Source organism: Solea senegalensis, linkage group LG6, assembly GCF_019176455.1.
Source record: "Solea senegalensis isolate Sse05_10M linkage group LG6, IFAPA_SoseM_1, whole genome shotgun sequence".
NCBI classification, from domain to species: Eukaryota; Metazoa; Chordata; class Actinopteri; order Pleuronectiformes; family Soleidae; genus Solea; species Solea senegalensis.
In genome coordinates this window covers 14,512,470-14,529,905 of record NC_058026.1, presented here as the reverse complement: position 1 = coordinate 14,529,905, position 17,436 = coordinate 14,512,470, and the positions used below count along the sequence as shown (strand labels likewise).

Sequence of the window (17,436 nt, the reverse complement as noted above, 5' to 3'; positions counted from 1 at the left end):
TGAGTGTTCGCTTTATGAAGCATGATTCAAAATTGCTTTTAGTTTTGATCATTATCGTGATAGTGTTCGTTTCCATCCAGTTGCATGAAGGTACTGTGTACCTGTGAGCTCACTGTTGCCATGAACATGGTGGCCTTCTATTTCACTGACTTTGTCTTTGTCCATTTGAAATTCTCCTGACTTTTTGTAGCACTATATTTGTTAAACTCGACATAGTGTCTCTTAGTTTCCAGGTAGTTGGCTGCCTCTAAGATACTGGAACCCCCATGTGTGACACTAACACCTACTGCCAATCAAATGCAGTCAAAGCTTAGTACCACATATGCGTCATTGCATACCTCAGATGAAATACGTGTACTTGGGATACAGATCAACAGCACAAATTATAAGATGAAAAACTACTAACGAAATATCTTGCAGTTTCTTTTTGTAAAGCACACAGAAAGAGGAAAAAAATATATATATATATAACCGATAGATGGATACATGGGTTTCAATTACTCTCAGGTATGTCAGATGTGAGGTGTTAACAATAACATTCCCAGTGTTGGACAGCCTTTTACACAGAAACAAGATCAAAATACTTCACCTGGCACCACAGTTGATAGCTATTTCCACTGCCAATTTTTCACTTACATTTGGCAGGTTGATATGTTGGTTTTCTACATCCAGTATTTAATTCAATTGCATGTTTCTCAATTTTGACTTAGTCTATATCTTTTTTGCAGCTGTGTTCTGCTTGTTATGTGGTTTTGCTTCAGAGACTACATCAAACCCTGCCTGTGAATAGGTTGTGTGTGCCAAAGGAACTTTGTTCTGCTGTCAGATGATGCAGAAATCCCACTGAGAGCCACCAAGCCCATTTCAAAATCCAGCTCTCTGAAGCAGTATGTCCTCACTTTTTGATAGTCCTGACTACTCTTGCCTATTGCCTCATTCGGAGCCAAACAAGGCTCCACATCCTTCATATGTCCACTAACCTTTCTCATGTTGGGATGAAGCAGAGCAGAACACAGTGAACAGAAGAGTCTCTGATGCAAAAGGCTGAAACACTTGTAAATTTTACTGAAAATGACATGTGCCTTTACCTCTATTATCACTGCAAGGTAAGCTCGGCAATCTAAAATTCTACATACAGTCCATTTTGGGTGCAGATGGCAGATGGAGATGTATTATTATGTTTTAAGTCCTACATCCTGGGGAGATAATTCAGCCTGTAGTTTTGCACACAACTGTGTAGCACTACAACACGTACATTTGCCCTCTGATTTGATAAATTTTCATCAAACTTCATTCTCAGAAGCAAAAAGTTTGAAAACATGAGATTAAGATGAAAGGTCAGGTGTGAAATGTGATTCGAGGAACCATCTCTGCCGCATCTCTGTCACAGGTGCTAACTGGAGCTTGTCCTTTATGAAAGTTTCACCTTGACAGTAATTACTTGCGCTGTGTCTGAACAAAAATGTGTTAGTATGCATCACAAGTCTTTTTTTTTTGGGGTGGGGGGGCACTTTTTTTGTGACAAATGCACCCATATACAGTATTATCTGCCAGACTTCAAAATGACATTCACATTTGTTGCTGTAAAATGTCAGGTGATAAATGACGCCCCACTGCACCAGGAAAGGAGCCATGCCCTGTCATAGGCCCTTTTGTTTGGAAGAGCTTTTTGTCACTTTTTTGGAAGCACAGCACAGATGCAAATAATAAAAAAAAAAAAAAAATGTCTGACATTCAGTTTAACAGTCCTGATATTTTACATGGTTGTTTGCTGTCACAAGTCAAAATGTCTGTATTGTGTGGCTTATTGTAAAGACTAACCCGAGCCCTTGTGTCTTGGCAGTGGCCTTTTTATAAGCAGCAGATAACCCGTCAGACTTGAGAACTCAACTTTGCTTTGATCATCAAGAGTCTGCAAAGAGTATTCAGGACACGGATGACTGATAGTAACATGTCCTCAAAGCATGTGTTTGCACGAGACACCAGCGTGTCAAAACTTAAATAGCAAGTGTGTACTCTGTGTTTATAAAGTAGGTCCCTCACAAAGTGAGAACAACCTGAATGTCTGTCGTTTTCTGTTGCACATGGCACATATGATAACATGCTCAGACACCTCTCTTACAAAACCTGAGATGTAGGGTGTAATTTCTCCTGGCTCTTCAAAGGAGCATCGCTGTGTAAACACTTAAAACACAGAAGACGACAGCTGACATTTTGTGTCAGGCAGGCTACACATTAGGCGTGTCACTCGTGTATCACAGGACAAACACGACCCATCCACACTTATATTAACACCTTTAAGAATCTCCAATTAGCCTACCTCTATATTTCATTTTGAATAGTGTAGCTGCAGAAAACCTACAAAGACTCAGGGAGGACATCAAACACCAAGGCCCTAGTTAACCAGGTTAGAAAGTCAGAACTTAATTGTAGGGAGGTGACAGTGTCAACCAATGTACCACCTGGCTGCAGCTGGTATACTATTTTCATTATTCAGGTTGAATATATGTTCACAGTAAAGACAGAAGATCATTATGTGATTACTGCTTTTGTGTTTGATTACAGCTCACATTGTTTGTACTGCATATTGTTTTTGCTTTTCTCTCTCCTTGCCCGTATACAATCACAAAAACAAAGAAAGAAAGATTAAAGCCAAATTGAAACCATTGACCTTTTTCCCTCTGATTGCTGCCATTATGCATTAATGTTAACCACAATCTCTAAGCGGTGCAGTGCAGTCAAAAAACATCTCAAGTTTGTGTCCCGCTTATCTAACCCTAACCCAAGTCATTACAACACATCAGTGGCGATTGCTCTAAGACAGCAAGGGAAGCTCAGCTCCCTCTAAAATGACGTCAAATATGAACTGTATCTTGTATTTATTTATTTCAATTCTAAACGTGCATTATAACACGATTAGAACGTGTCACTACTTCGTTTAGATCACCGATGACGGGTCGTCGCCTTACATGTTTCTTTGTATTCCCGTAGCAGCCTCCGCACTCCGCACTCTTCTCTATGTGATGACACAGAATGAGTGTCACTTCCAGGGAAGCTCAGCTTCCATGAACAGTGGATGAGGGGGTGGGCGTTTGCGGACACTGGGCCTATGCATGTTGATTGGAAGAACTCTCTGAAAGGCGGAACCAGTTTTTGATTGACATCGTTGCAGAAACATACACAACAGCAAAGCCTTTTCTGCCTCAGTCTTGTGTGGGTTTTGCGAGGGAAGTCTGTAGATGAATAGCTGGATGTTGTGTGTCATTTGCCCGGTGATCTAGCCCATTTTCGTTTCACTGTAAATAAAAACACTATTATAGCGTTTCAGTTTTACATAATTATCGCTTTTTCCTTGTTCTAGTTGTTCATTTGCATAATTTATGTAAGAATGTATGTATAAAAGCAGGGCCTGAAATGAGCTTCCCCTGTTTCAGAGGCCACTAACCGCCACTGCAACATATCAACCAATTAAAGCTAGCATTATCTATCCCGAAATTAAACACAGGTATATACACATAACTTGATCCTAAGTGTGCGGTCGATCTAGGGTACAGTATGCGAGTATGTGTTATGACAAACCCTCACCTTCTACGTAGTAAAATACAATTAGATATACAATTATGGCATCATAAGACTACAGCCCATATTAAAACAGAAAAAAACAGTCTCCATCTCTGCTGCCTTTTTGCTTGCCTGTGTGTATATGTGTGTATTATACTCACTGCTCACTGCATAATTTGCTCTCTTCATTCCAGTAATTTTACACATGGAAATTAACCCATAAAAGTGTTGACAAATATCTAAACTCTTGATGTCGGGGGGGCTTTTCTAAAATTCCATGCTGTGCATCCCCTTGTTTTCTTTAGCCAACAACTTACAACCTCAGCATACAACTTAGTCATTTCACATTGTGTAGTGAAATGATGATTGCATTTCATCGGGGCTGCATTTTCAGTCTTTATAACCTGAGTGATGAAGTACTGGCTTCTCTAACTTCTGGCATCACTCTGTTTTTAAAGTTGCTTGGAGTAGAAACTGGACATCAACATTACTCATTGTCATTCTTCTATCAGCTATACTGTCTGTTGCAGCTGCAAACCTGCACCAGAGACTTGTCTACCAAATGGACCATGCATAATTAAGACGGTAACCCACAGCAGAGATGTGACCCTTTCACAGCATTAAAAAATAAGGCCGAGCAGCCCAGGGGTACACTTCACTGTCCTTGTGATGCACCCAAGACCCTGTTATTCAGCTCCCTAAATATTATTCCCATACAGAGCACACAGAAAGAAGTATTAATATTGGCAAGGTTTTCCAACTGCTGGATTATCAGAGTCCAATAAAAATATAATTTATATAAAGTAATTTATATTAAACTTTGTTGTCATTTGGTGATTCATATTTAATACTTTTTTTTTTTAAAGCAAACATACTAAAAATAACAATATCCGACATTTTTTTGTTCTCTGAGAGTCCAGAGTATGTTTTTTGGAGGAGATACATACAATATTGACAGCACTGTATTTACAGTTCCAACACTAGCAAAGTAACATGTGATTGTAAAACTGCATAAAACTTGATATAGTTTATTTAAGCTTTTTATCCAGCAAATAAATTCTATATTGACTGTGGAGATGCATGATCTTTCTACTTTTCTGTAGAGCACTTCATTCAATGGAAAAGACGTGATGGTCGTTTAACAAGGCCATCATTGAGGCAAATGTATATGATCAACCTCTGTCGCTACAGATGAGCTTTTTGCTGTGTTTTCTTTGTCATATAGCATATGGAAATAAGATGCACCAGGCAGTCACCCCTTTTAATAGGCCAAGATTTGCCGAACACATATAAATTAGGCTGTGTCAAATAAGCAACTGATGCAGCATGTCCTTGTTTCCAGAGCTGAACAATTTATCAGTCCATGATCAAATCAGTGCTTATTTAGGTGTTGTGCGACAGTTTAATAAATCAGACGTGGAGAGGTTCATATGTCTTTGCTGGTGTTTAAATCGGTGCCGTTACCATGACACTTTGATGAATGACAGCCAATATTTTCAAGGATGGTGTCATTTTCATTTCCTGGAAAATGCAGGTTGGACATAAGCAGCTGTTACCATTGTGAGAATATAGTTTGTAAGTCAGCTTAAGGAAGAGAATATATGTCCTTTGCAAAGACATCAATCCTCAAACACCCACTGTGACAGTAAGTCCTATCCCCTGATCCATCCTTGCACAGTGCACTTACATTATGTCCAGATATTCGGTGGCTTTATGGTTCCCAGCTAATAGCAGAAACAACTCTGTCTGAGGCATGTGGTGTTGCGTGGCTGGACTGACAAAGCCTACATGAAAGGATGGGGGACATAATCATTTACCAGTTCAGCCAGCTCCAGCAGTCTTTGAAGTCGTGGCACCATGGATCATTACAGCAAGTAAACACACTGGTGTCTTCCCCTGTATAGTATCAGTGTTGTTTGTGTGCACAGCAGCTGTCTCTATAGTGGCCTCAGCCACAACAGGCAGGAGGTATACTGGTGTTATCGTGCTATCATTAGCATGTTTTCATTTGATCCGCTCATAGCTCTGTTCCACTGTCAGACTTGAGGCTTTGTTTTTCTCTCTCTCTCTCTCTCTTTTCCCAAACCACCCTAATCCCTGATTAGCACCACCTACACACAGCAACTTACCCACCAGAGCAGCTTGAGTCATCATTATCCTGGTTTACAAAAACACATATATCATTCTCAATACCCATCAGTCTCCCTGACAGTTGCCACCTTCACACTGATAGCGAAAGGCTGGAAGCTGTACACATACATGTTTTGTTTTATTTGAATTTATCAGTTTGTGTGCACCTGTGCAATGAACTAGAGTGGGAAAACACGGAATGAGACTGAAATTGGTCACTGTCTGAAAAACTCAGTTCAGGTTTGTCTAGCTATACCTCACTGAATCATCTCTGCAGCATAACAGCTGCACTTAATAATCACTATTTGAGACATACGTGAGACACTATCTAGATATATATATATGTATATATATATATGTATGTATATATATATATATATATATATATATATATAAGGTACTTGAAGGTGCCTGGCATGGGTTTCTATTAAAATGAAAAGCACTAGAGAACTGACCCTCATGGGGAACAATAATGTCTCTCTATACCTCACAGAAATCCTGTAATTTGTGACATGTAAGTGTGTCGTCTAATCCGACGTGGCACAGGCAATGGTAATGCGGGTGGGGTGGGAGTGATGCAATGCAGAAATGCAAAAATGATGATGAAATGGGATTATGTCTGCTGGTTAACAATGACTTCTTGAAGTGGGTTGACCCGAGTCCCTGTTACATGTGTTTCATCATGTCTGAAGCATCCAAATATCGCCATGTCATGTTTGTGTATGTATGTAAAGGAAAGGGAGTGTGTGTGTGTGTCTGTGTGAGATGAATCCAGTGTTTTGTTTTTTTTCTTAGTTCTGCAGTGAAACAAAAGTACATCAATGATACTCAAACCTTCTCACCCCTCTGACTATATGTTTTCTCTTTTTTACCACAGTTCTGTTCTTACAGACACCACAACACTCTCTTATTTTCTCACCCTCTCTAACCTATTCTCATCCTCTCCATCTCTTCTCTTCTCCTCTGCTGCCCCTCCCTTAGTCCCTCCCTCACAAGCTACTTGCTATTCAGTGCAGGGAGGCAGCAGGCAGCATTGCTCTAGCTCCCCATTCTGCTGCTGCTGCAGGGCTAGACTTTTTTTTATCCCCTGCTCTCTCTCTGTCTGTCTGATAACTAGACATTTGCCTCACTTTTTTTCTTATTCTCCTGAAACTGCGTACCTAAAACAGTGACTTACAGCCCAACATGCTTTCGATTTCACTCTTGCTGTTCACTTCAATCTTCTAATGTTAAAAATAGTTTTATTGTTTTTTTCACCAAACACACGATAGATAAACTACATCAATGAGACTATACTGGGGCAGATTTCCAACCATTTTTGAATTATTGAGACATTTCAAGTAGACATTTTAACCCTTACTGTGTCAAAATGAGGACTTTTGCCTAAATGTGTCTCACAAAATGTGTTTTTATGCTTAGTCTGAGTATTCTTCTATCATATACTGGAATAAAAAAACAACAACATGCCTTTATGGTTTTGCTGACTTTTTTGTACCCGCCTTTCTTGCCAGTAGACACACCTGACCTGCCCTTTCTCCTGACTCTCCTGCCTAACTTTTCCCATTTTATAAATCCCATTTTCTTAACCTACCAGGTCATGCTCTCAGTGACTTTTCTGAGTGCCGTAACATATGCCCTTATAATGTCTGAAATCATAAGCGACAGAAAAGACAACGGCATGCAACCGCTTGCCCTTTGCTTCATTTGTATTTCAGTTTCTGCTAATACTTCTGTCTCTGCTCCAGCTTTTAGTTGTGTGCTTCCCTTACTGTCTCCTTTCACTTATGTTCCATTAAGATGTGTGTCCATGTGGTGGAATGGACACTGTTATGCAGACCTTTATCTTGCCCAGCTGTTTGTATAAGGGATGAGCTCATGTGGTTTTCAGTATCAGTCCAATACTGGTCAAAATCATTGGATGTGATAATGGAAAAAGACAAACGTGAAATCCTAAACAATCCAAACAATTCTAAATATATCACAACTGGTTTATTAAGTATAGGTGTAAAAAGAGATATGTGCCACCAACATCATGCCTGCATATGAGTGACCTATGTGTATCAGTAGATATTTCATTCTGTGACAGTATGATACACGGAAAAGTGGTATTGATCCATCTAATAATACTTATAATACTTAGTTAAATATACTTTTCATAATACATATCAGTTCATTCATCTTTGTTAATGTTGATGATTAAAGGCTTCGGTGTATCTAGAACCATGCATCCATGCACACAGGGTGTTAATTCTTGACTTTCATCCTAAACATACTGCTCATTTTATACTTACGATGTGCTTGATAGTGAGCCAGATGCTTCCTCTCATCCACAGCCTGCTTGACCACAGATGCTAATAGCCACTGACAGGCCCACAGTCTAAACATGAGCCAGTGTAATGAGAGGAATAAGCAAACAGCGTCAGCCATTAAACATAAGAGAGCTTGTGCCAGAAGGCACTCTGACTCCTCCTCAGGCAGTGCCGTTCTCAGCTGCATTAACTCTAAATGACAGGAGACTGCCAGACTCAAACAGCAGAGTTATAGATACCACGAGCAGCCACGTGAGAGAAGAAAAGACGTATGAAGCACTTGGGGTGTTGTAAATGAACTTGTTTTCTTCAGGCACTGCACAGTAGCTGCGGGTCCTCGTTAGCTGTGTCTCAATTCTTGGGTAACCTCCTTCAGAGTGCGAATATGAAGGCTGATTGCATCACATTGCCGCAACGTGGCTGTCCCATTTCAAATGCTCCACCAAATTGGTCTTTCACCTACTGCTGGATCACCCTTGGCTCAGCCTATTCTAAGATTCATTGTGGGCCAGAAAAAAATAATGCTTTGGAAAGTGACAAGCTCCTTTCAGACATGCACTAAACTGTAGCGATTATTGGGGCATCCTGTGAAGGGGCTGCATTTCTGCAAAAAATCACACTGGAGATATTTTGTTGCAGTTGTAAACAATCTCAACAAGACAAAAAAAACCTTCAGTTTCATGTTAAGTTCCATTAGAAATGAGTGCAACATTCAGCTGCGGCTCTGTTGCTAGGCAACAGTGTTAATATATGAGGGAAATCCTCTCAATCAGACCTTGTCATTAATAAATCCATATAATAATCAGGAAAAATAAATAAAATACACTTTATTTGATTATAAGCAACAATTCAAAAAGTGTAGTTGTTTTTAATAACAACACAAACAAATGCTTATGGTATATTTTTGTTTTGAAATAAGCTGGATCAGCATTCTGTGAGCTCCTTTCATAATTATATGTTTGTTTGTGAATCATAAAAAAAAAAACTTACATGTAACATGGAAGCCTTCCCAAGGACAAGGACTGAAAGCCTTCGCCTTATGTCATTATCACTTCCCTTATAGTACATCAAGATGTCTGGTGTCCAGATATTTTATGCAAGCGTTTGAAGTGATTAGAAACATTGATGGTTTGCAGCACCTGTAACAACAAGCATCCCATGTGACACAATTATGCTCCACACTTTTACACAAATGTAGCCCAAACACTGGGGTTACTGTTGTTATGTTTATCATTAGGATATAATAAGTTTTACAGAGGAATTAAGTTGATCAGCCACACCATGGAGAGTATGCGAGGGTTTTGCTGGACCTGTATGAGAATCGTGAGACAGTGGTGAGGTGTGCAGTTGGAGTGACAGATGGGTTCAAGGTGAAGGTGGGATTACATCAGGGATCAGGTCTGAGCCCCTTCCTGTTTGCAGTGGTGATGGACAGGTTGACAGGCAGAAGTCTCCGTGGACTATGTTGTTTGCAGATGATATTGTAATCTGTAGTGAGAGTAGGAGTAGAAGAGAGCATGGAGAGGTGGAGAGGTGGAATATACACTGGACACAATAGGAATGAAGATTAGGTACCTGTAAGTGACAAAGGATGTTGAGAAGACGGAGTTGCCACAGGCAGGAGGAAAAGAGGAAGACCACAGAGAGGGTCCATGGATGTTGTGAGGGAGGACATGAGGACATGGTGTAAGAGAAGAGGAAACAAGGCAGAGGGCAAGAAGGAGCCAGACTGGGACGACCCAGAAAGGGAGAAGCTGAAAGAAGAAGGATTAAGTGTCTTAAAGGATTTTGGATTTATACAAACTCACTCACTCTGCAATATTATTTCTTAGTAAAGTAGAATAAAATACAGGTGAACTTCCTGGTGAAGATGGGTTAGGATGCATGGTTGTGTATCTGTATGTCATATGACAGACTGGCATTCAACCTATGGATAAAAGGAAAAACATTGTATTTGTTAAACTTACATTGTTATGTGTGTGCGTGCGGACACATAAAGACATACATGGACACGTTGCAGCGCAGATGTTAGTTCTGTTCTTATTCGCTCCAGCATTGCATCAACACTATGCACTAGAATATTCCCATTGAGGTTATGATGTGACATCTGTAGGTCTGTGCTATCATGCTGTGTCATCTCATTTAAAAAAGCGAGGGACAAAAACCAAGCCACTCATCTTGAAGTATTTTTGGTCTTGGCCGCGGGCATTGTAGTGTGTTTTCTTTTCCAGTATCCTGTAATCAAACTAGCGGATAGCTTCCATTGCACGTCTTTAAATTCCACTTAATGAGAACAAGTCAAATTGGCCCATCTATGGCACTACAGCTGAGAGAGCACAGCTTATCTTAATGAGGATCTAGCTACCCATTATCTGGTGGTAACCCCACCAACATGTTACCACTATTATCAGCCCCCGGCTTGCACACGCACAAACACTTTCTCACCCTTTCCTTATCAGCTTGCCTTCCCCTTTAAGCCTGCTGCAGACAGTGTAACCACATTGGACAGTAATTGTACCTCTCGCTCCTGCCTAATTGAATTGACAAGGAGCCGGAATTGATATCATTTAGCACATTGATCTTGGGAGACAATAAGACAGAATGTCTTATACCCCAATAACCCCCCCTCATCTCTTTTCTCCCCCACCTGTCTGCTATTTTCCTCTCTGTGATTCATCTGCTCATTCCTTTGATTTGCCATGTTATTGCTTATGAATTACCAGATTCATGCCTCACTTCTTCCATCACCCCTCCTTCTCTGCTCTTTTTTTTTTTTAACCATTGTCAGTTTTATTGCACTGGTTTTAGGTGGCGTGCAGAGCCGTGACACGTTTGAATGCGTCAGACAATATAGATTATCTAAACTTCTCATTAAGCATGCTTGTTATGTTGTCGCCAAAAATAAGCGCTTTGAACGCTTATTCACATATAGTGCTCACGAATACCACAAAATTGAACCATAAATGACTGTCGGTATGAAGGAATCAGAGTAACACGAGATAAAAATGTATTGTGTCCCTGCGCCACTAAAAACCATTCAGCTACAAACACATGTAATAAACTTCTATGTCCGATGTAATAGAAACAATACTTAAATTTGAGCACTCGCTCTTATTTTACATTTGAAAGTGAATGATAAAAGTCAAATTGGCATTCCTAAAACAGTCAAGTGCCTCATTTCTCTGCATATTATTCAGTTTGCACAGACACTTTACCATAATGTCTCATTCTGTTTGGAGGTCAGAAATGCAATTAAAGCATTTTGTGCTACACTGCAACAATGAATAGCACAGCGTCGGGGGCCTGGGAGAGCGAACACGCTCAGGGCCCTCAGTGACTCCTGAGCTCTGCACCGTCCACCAGCCCATCTCCTGAGTGAACAACAATAACTCTGCTGCTTCCACTACCCCACACACTAGATGCTTATTTTCAAGCACCCTGCTCTGTCTTCCTCTCCCCTTCTGGGAATGAATGAGTGCACACAAGGGGTGGAAAATAATGGATGGGGACAGTAGGAAACATTGCCTGCAAAAGGGGACTTGTTCAGTACAAAATCTGAGCGTGCACATTTAATTATGTTACAGCTAAACAATAAGCAGTCAGTGCTGCCGCATGGGCAGCTGTTGAATCAACATTTACTGGGTGTGAGAGAGTACAAAGAATAACACGCTCACACAGGGTACACCTGCAATGGAGGAATGTCAAATGATAAACATTATCGGCGGAAGATGCAAATAATTTGTCTCAGGGTGTCTTTTTTTTTTGATTTCCCAAATATACACACATGTGCACACACATGATTATTATTAGTGTGTTTACTGATTGCTGATAGGAGTCTGACACACTAGCTAAACTATGAATCATTATTTCAGGCCCTGTGTGCAAACTTTATGATGAGACACAGTGTCTTTTAAATGGGTATTTTTTTGGTGTTGCTGCAGAAAACCCAGCCCCTCTCGGAGGAGTTGTGACTAAGGATGTAAAGCTGTGAAAAGTATCACTGTATATTCTTTCTTCGATGGAGTGATTGTATCGATGGTATGACATTTATTCTAGTGTGGTGATAAAGTCGTAAAGCTCTCAGTCGCTGCCCATCCATGGTGAGTGAGATTACTCAGATTACTCGAGGCTCTGTTTATCTTCAGCATTATGTCTTGGTTTGCAATAGCAGTAGCCTCACATTACTCACGGGCTACACTCTGCTGATCATTTCCGTTTGCTAAACGCATCCAGCAGCTACTGGACTGCGGCGGATGCTAAACGTGACCCACAGCCTACAACCAACAACATACATATAACAGCTTGAGTCAAGTGAAACACATATTTTTTTGAAAACGTGTACATTTCCCCCATTGTGGGATTTATAAGGGATTATCTTATCTTATCTTACCATGTAGTCCAACTCCCTCGCTCAGTCTGTGCTAGGGCTCCCTCCTCCCTTTGCTCCCTCTGTTGGACACCTGGTCTGTGGATTGTTGCTGAGCATATACAGCAACAGTCTACACCAGAGTCACTGAAACTGCTATAATATGAATTACGATGGGCATAAGATGGGATAGACTTTTAGCACTGTGGACTTCACTTTCTCTACCTTTATATTGCGTAATGGACAACACTCTTACAACCCCAGTGTTATTGTAGTATAAGAGTAGTCTACTTGAATTAGCAAAAGCATGTTGCATTGACTACACACAGAGCTAAAGGTGTTACGGCAAAATATACACACCAGCAATAGGAACTCAAAAATTGCAGAAGCTGGGATAAAAGTGGGGGGAAAAAAACTGAAGCTCATTCGTCTTGTGAATAAGAGGATTTCTTTATGTCTGGCCATTCTCTCTTTCTCTCCAGTTCAATTAAGGTTGTTGGTACATTAAATCATGTCGATATGATTTAAGTGTCCTCAGCAAGGTTCCAGATAATCCCCTTTTTATTTTTTGGTGGTGAGCAGCTTTAATCCTGTGTGTCCCTGTGGTGCCTTAATGACACATTAGTCTCTGTAGGCAGCACAATGACTGATGTTGTTATGCGTTCTGCTCGTCTGTGCGCACACGTCGTGGTGTGAATGCTTCTAGTATTGGAAGGCAACTGAATACTATGGCTTCATTTCCTCCATTCCCTCTGTGTCAATCAGCAACTGGCACAAAGACATTCTTGACATGTTTCAGCATTCATTATGGAGTTATGATATAACCATACACATACAGCATATCATAGTGGTATAGTGGTTTGATTTCCCTTGATTGTACACTGTAATTCCAGATAGTTCATGTGGTGAGACACGTTTTCTTCACTTGAATTTACAGACATTGCTCCACCAAACATAAGTAAATTGAACATGCGTGCATCGTGTGATAACTATTACAGAAAAGGGTGACTAACTGTTGAGCTAGGAGGAAAAATGACTCATTCCTAATGTTTAACATCCATATGAAAGAAAACTCGTGCTATATGAGCCTTTGCCAAGGGCAAGCCAGCAATACATTAGACAGAAAGGGGAATTATCTGTTTTTATGGCTCCAGGCTCAATTCATTGAGCACTTTCACATCAGTGACCTTGCACACATGTGAATTCTGCACCGCACATACCCAAACTGAAACATAGTGGTTGGAATATGAAAAAAAAAGAATTCTAAAATAAGGAGAAATGCTTGAAGATTTTGCTTTCTTGTCATCAGTCAGCCAGGTCACTCCGGAACGTGGGTTGGCACAAGTTGCATTTGACTTGTACTCCGCCAAATGCGACATTTAGCAGACAGTAGCTTTGTTTCCTCTCTGCTCTCCCTGTGTTAGAGGGCACATTCAGTGAAAATCTGAAATACATTTTACAATTCAACGAACGCGCTGAAGGTGACAATCGACGTTAACCTTGGGTTGAGTTTACTGTGAGGTGGGTGTTTGATGGGGTCTCATTTAGATACAGGGTACAAGACGTTCTGTTCCACTCAATTATCAAAAGGGCAGGACACTAGTGCAGCAACACGGAGATAAGGCTCCACAGTCTGTATAAGTATCCACATTGCTGAAAGCCTCGCTTTCTTGTTTAGTCGTGAGCAGTGATCAGTTCAAAACATCATTTGAAACAGGCCACTGAGAATTTGTGTTGGTAGGTATGTGTTTTTCTGCAAAGGACGATGAGAATTTTTGGTTGTTTGCCCTCATGCTATGCCAGGCAGAACTGCGAGGTGGTTGCCTGGCAACGACACAACTAATGTTGGTATGCTGCTTCTGCTCTGACAGAAGATCACAGTGACTTACAATCTGTTGATCATCCTGCTATCCACTTTAAAGGACACTACGGCTACCGGACGCTATTTATACAGTGGATTTGGATATCTGTCTTTTTGTGTGCAACATAAATTGCACCGTCCATACAAACCTGATCAATAATGCAAATAGTTATGTATAGTTTTCAAACAATGGAAGAGCCCCAAGTTTTCATTTGTCAGGTGTCAAAATAAAAGGACAAAGTAATTAACATGAATGATTGTTTGTAGGCCTTCAGCTTGAAATGTGGTGGCATTTGACTTGACTCAGGAGCTGATTGAGAGGACCTGAGGGATGGTGAGCAGCGCAGCAGTAAATGCAACACATGCCTCCTTCATATGAAGCAGTGTCCCGGTGTCTGCACTCGTTTTCAGTTGAGTCGTTGCTGCCTGTTAATTCAGCTCATTTGAATCAACATAAAGACAGCATTGAATCCTAATGACTTTTTTTGAATAAAACACATTGTGTTGTATTTATCCTGAAATACTTGTTAGCTTATTTATGGCGATGCTAAAATCACTTTCACAAGACAACACCTTATGGTAACCTTTGTTAAACTATCCCAACAGTGCATTTAGAACAGCCCCATGAGGTATTAAATAGACACATATATATGCCTTTCTCTAGAGAGAAGTGACAGGATACAAAGTCTGATGATGATGATTTTATAAAGCATGCCATTGTTGGAAAATTAACCCTTTAACACCCACAAAATGGACTTTTTTCGCTTCTTATTTTAACCATAGATTGGACACAAAAAAATGTGCTGTGAGTAAGTGCTTTTGCCCATTTTTCCAGAATAACTTTATATATCTGGCAGTTATTTACAATTTACTGCATGTTAATATAGCGTATTAACAATTTAAAATGAAGCCAAAACAGCGCGAGTGAAATTACCATAATAACCACATGTTGGCTTTAATGTGCAACTTTCAGAAACAACTGGAATCTTTCCGATAGCACACACTTTTGTTGAAGTACTGCAATGTAGAGTGCACTTGTGCAAACATGTCGTCGGTGACATGCTCGGTGTTAAAGGCGTGGTGTGTAATACTAACACATCTGGCTGTGTGACAAGCTCTAATGCCAGCATGAGGGTGTTTCATACTGTACACTTTTTTTTTTTTTGTTTTTACAGAAGGACAAGTCCTCCCCTTACACAGTCTCAGACTCTCAGTGCTATACTGACGGGATCATTCTAACCTTTAATCCAAGCTGTCATTCCAAGTTAGATAATAACAGTCAAAATCCAATAAACTAAGTAAAGATTGTGCCACTCTTCTCTCCAATCGTGGTTTCTCAGCAAAAGCAGTAGAGCTTGTAAGTGGTAAATATAGTACTCAGGTGGCATAAGTGAAAGTGGTGTCTCCTGCTTGCTCAGGCGTTTCATTGAACACAACACACAAGGATTGGTTCGGAATAAAAGACAGCCACAGATCTTTGCCTAGAATCTGCCTGAGCAGTTCCTACTATTGGTCAGGATATTTGAAAGGCGGATACTCGAGAAGCTCATCATTGCTCCCACAGTGAAACTCCCTGTTGTCAGGTGAAAAGAAGCAGCTGGTGACTCTGTGTGCATCAGGTGGAACACATGGTAGACTACACTCTCCTGAAGTCACCAGTAGGAGTTGGCAGTGACAGAAAGTGTGGCAGACAGGGGAATTGGCTAAAATGATATTGAAAGTTGCCAGAGAGGCCAGTTGCTAGGTAACATATCAAACTGTTTGCATCTTGTTTTCAATGATTGTGGTCTAATCAAGCAACAGCAAAATATGCTCTGTGATGAAGTGTTTTTTTTTTTTGTTGTATTCTCTGCTTGAGTTATTTATACAAGATACACTGTGTGATATGCAGGGCAGTAGGGTACTTGGAGTCAAATGATCATTGATGAGCATTGATAAGTTATGTAACTACAATGACATGTTATGTTCTTGCCTTTTACAGACTGGAAGGAAAGAGAAAGGTGACCCACTGAACTCAGCCATTGATAAAATGACCAAAAAAACCAGGGATCTGCGCAGACAGGTGAGTGCATGTGTTCATTTTGCTCCCTCTTTCTGTTTCTTACCGTATTTACTGAATCTTAATGGGCTGTTTCACCCAAGTGTTTACCACAAATGAAGAGTAAACTTAAAACAGTAACAGTAAACCTGTTTGAATCTATTATGATTAAATTTGACCTGTTATTTTTATTGTCTCCACTTTTCCAACAGTGTAAGGCTGTTCTTTTCATTTAGACGTCAATTTTTTTGTCAGTTTTATTTTTTATTTATTTATTTTTTTCAATCCCAACGTCTCACTGAACCAGGGTGAAGTTGCCCTTCATTGTTTGAGGCAGGAAATCTATCCAGAACAAGGACAGTATGAGCTGAATCAAATTAGCAGTGTACATGTTTATCTTATTAAGAAATCATGTCCCATACTGGAACACCGCAGCTGAAGACAGATGCATTTTCTTAGCTTTAACACAAATAGTAATCCAGGATTAAAATGCAACACTATTTAATAGCAGTGTGCCGGCTTTGCTTACTTAATTAGAAGATTATAGATTATAGATGAAATAGAAATAGGAATAGTTTTGTAACGAGGCCACAAAAAAGTTAAACAGATTATACCACTGCAGGTTTAAATTGTGGTCACGTCAGAGTTACAGGGTTGCAGCATGCATATTTTTGCATGATGTTGCTTGGTTCACTCCAGGTCACTGCCAGAACAGCGACAACACGGACATTTTTTACATGCTCTAATTTCAATTTTTTTTTCAAAGATTGCATTTCATTTTGATGCAGCCAGACGCGATGAGCCAAGTAATCACTGCCAAAAGAATTTAGTACGCAATTAAATACATTTTTAGGTATTCAGTCATATTGACCCCCCGCTCTACTTTTGAGTGTCAAACAAGAGAGACCAAGAGAGTTGTATGAGGAATCTACAGTAAAACTGCTCACACTTCACATCCCAAAAGAAACACAGTGTCAGTGCTCAAAATGAATATAGATTTTTTTGTTTCTTCTTCTTTGCTGAAGATAAGATAGGCAGTGGATCCTGCAGAGTCAGACAAAAATGTTGACAACATACTTGAGCACACGTACGTGCATGTTTCTTTTTCTTCCTTTTTTAACCTTTATTCATACAGGTTAGCCCATTCAGACGCAGGGACTCATTTTCAAGA

The 17,436-nt window shown here is 40.2% G+C and overlaps 1 protein-coding gene across 2 annotated transcripts in view; it reads left to right on the top strand.

The window, feature by feature from the left end:
• Positions 1 to 17,436, top strand: part of ctnna2 (catenin (cadherin-associated protein), alpha 2) — a 249,467-nt gene that overhangs the window by 152,927 nt on the left and 79,104 nt on the right. For both annotated transcript variants that reach the window (XM_044029247.1, XM_044029249.1), the window contains exon 8: positions 16,209 to 16,289. In XM_044029247.1, the coding sequence (XP_043885182.1) occupies positions 16,209 to 16,289 (81 nt within the window). The remainder of the gene's footprint in view (positions 1 to 16,208; positions 16,290 to 17,436) is intronic.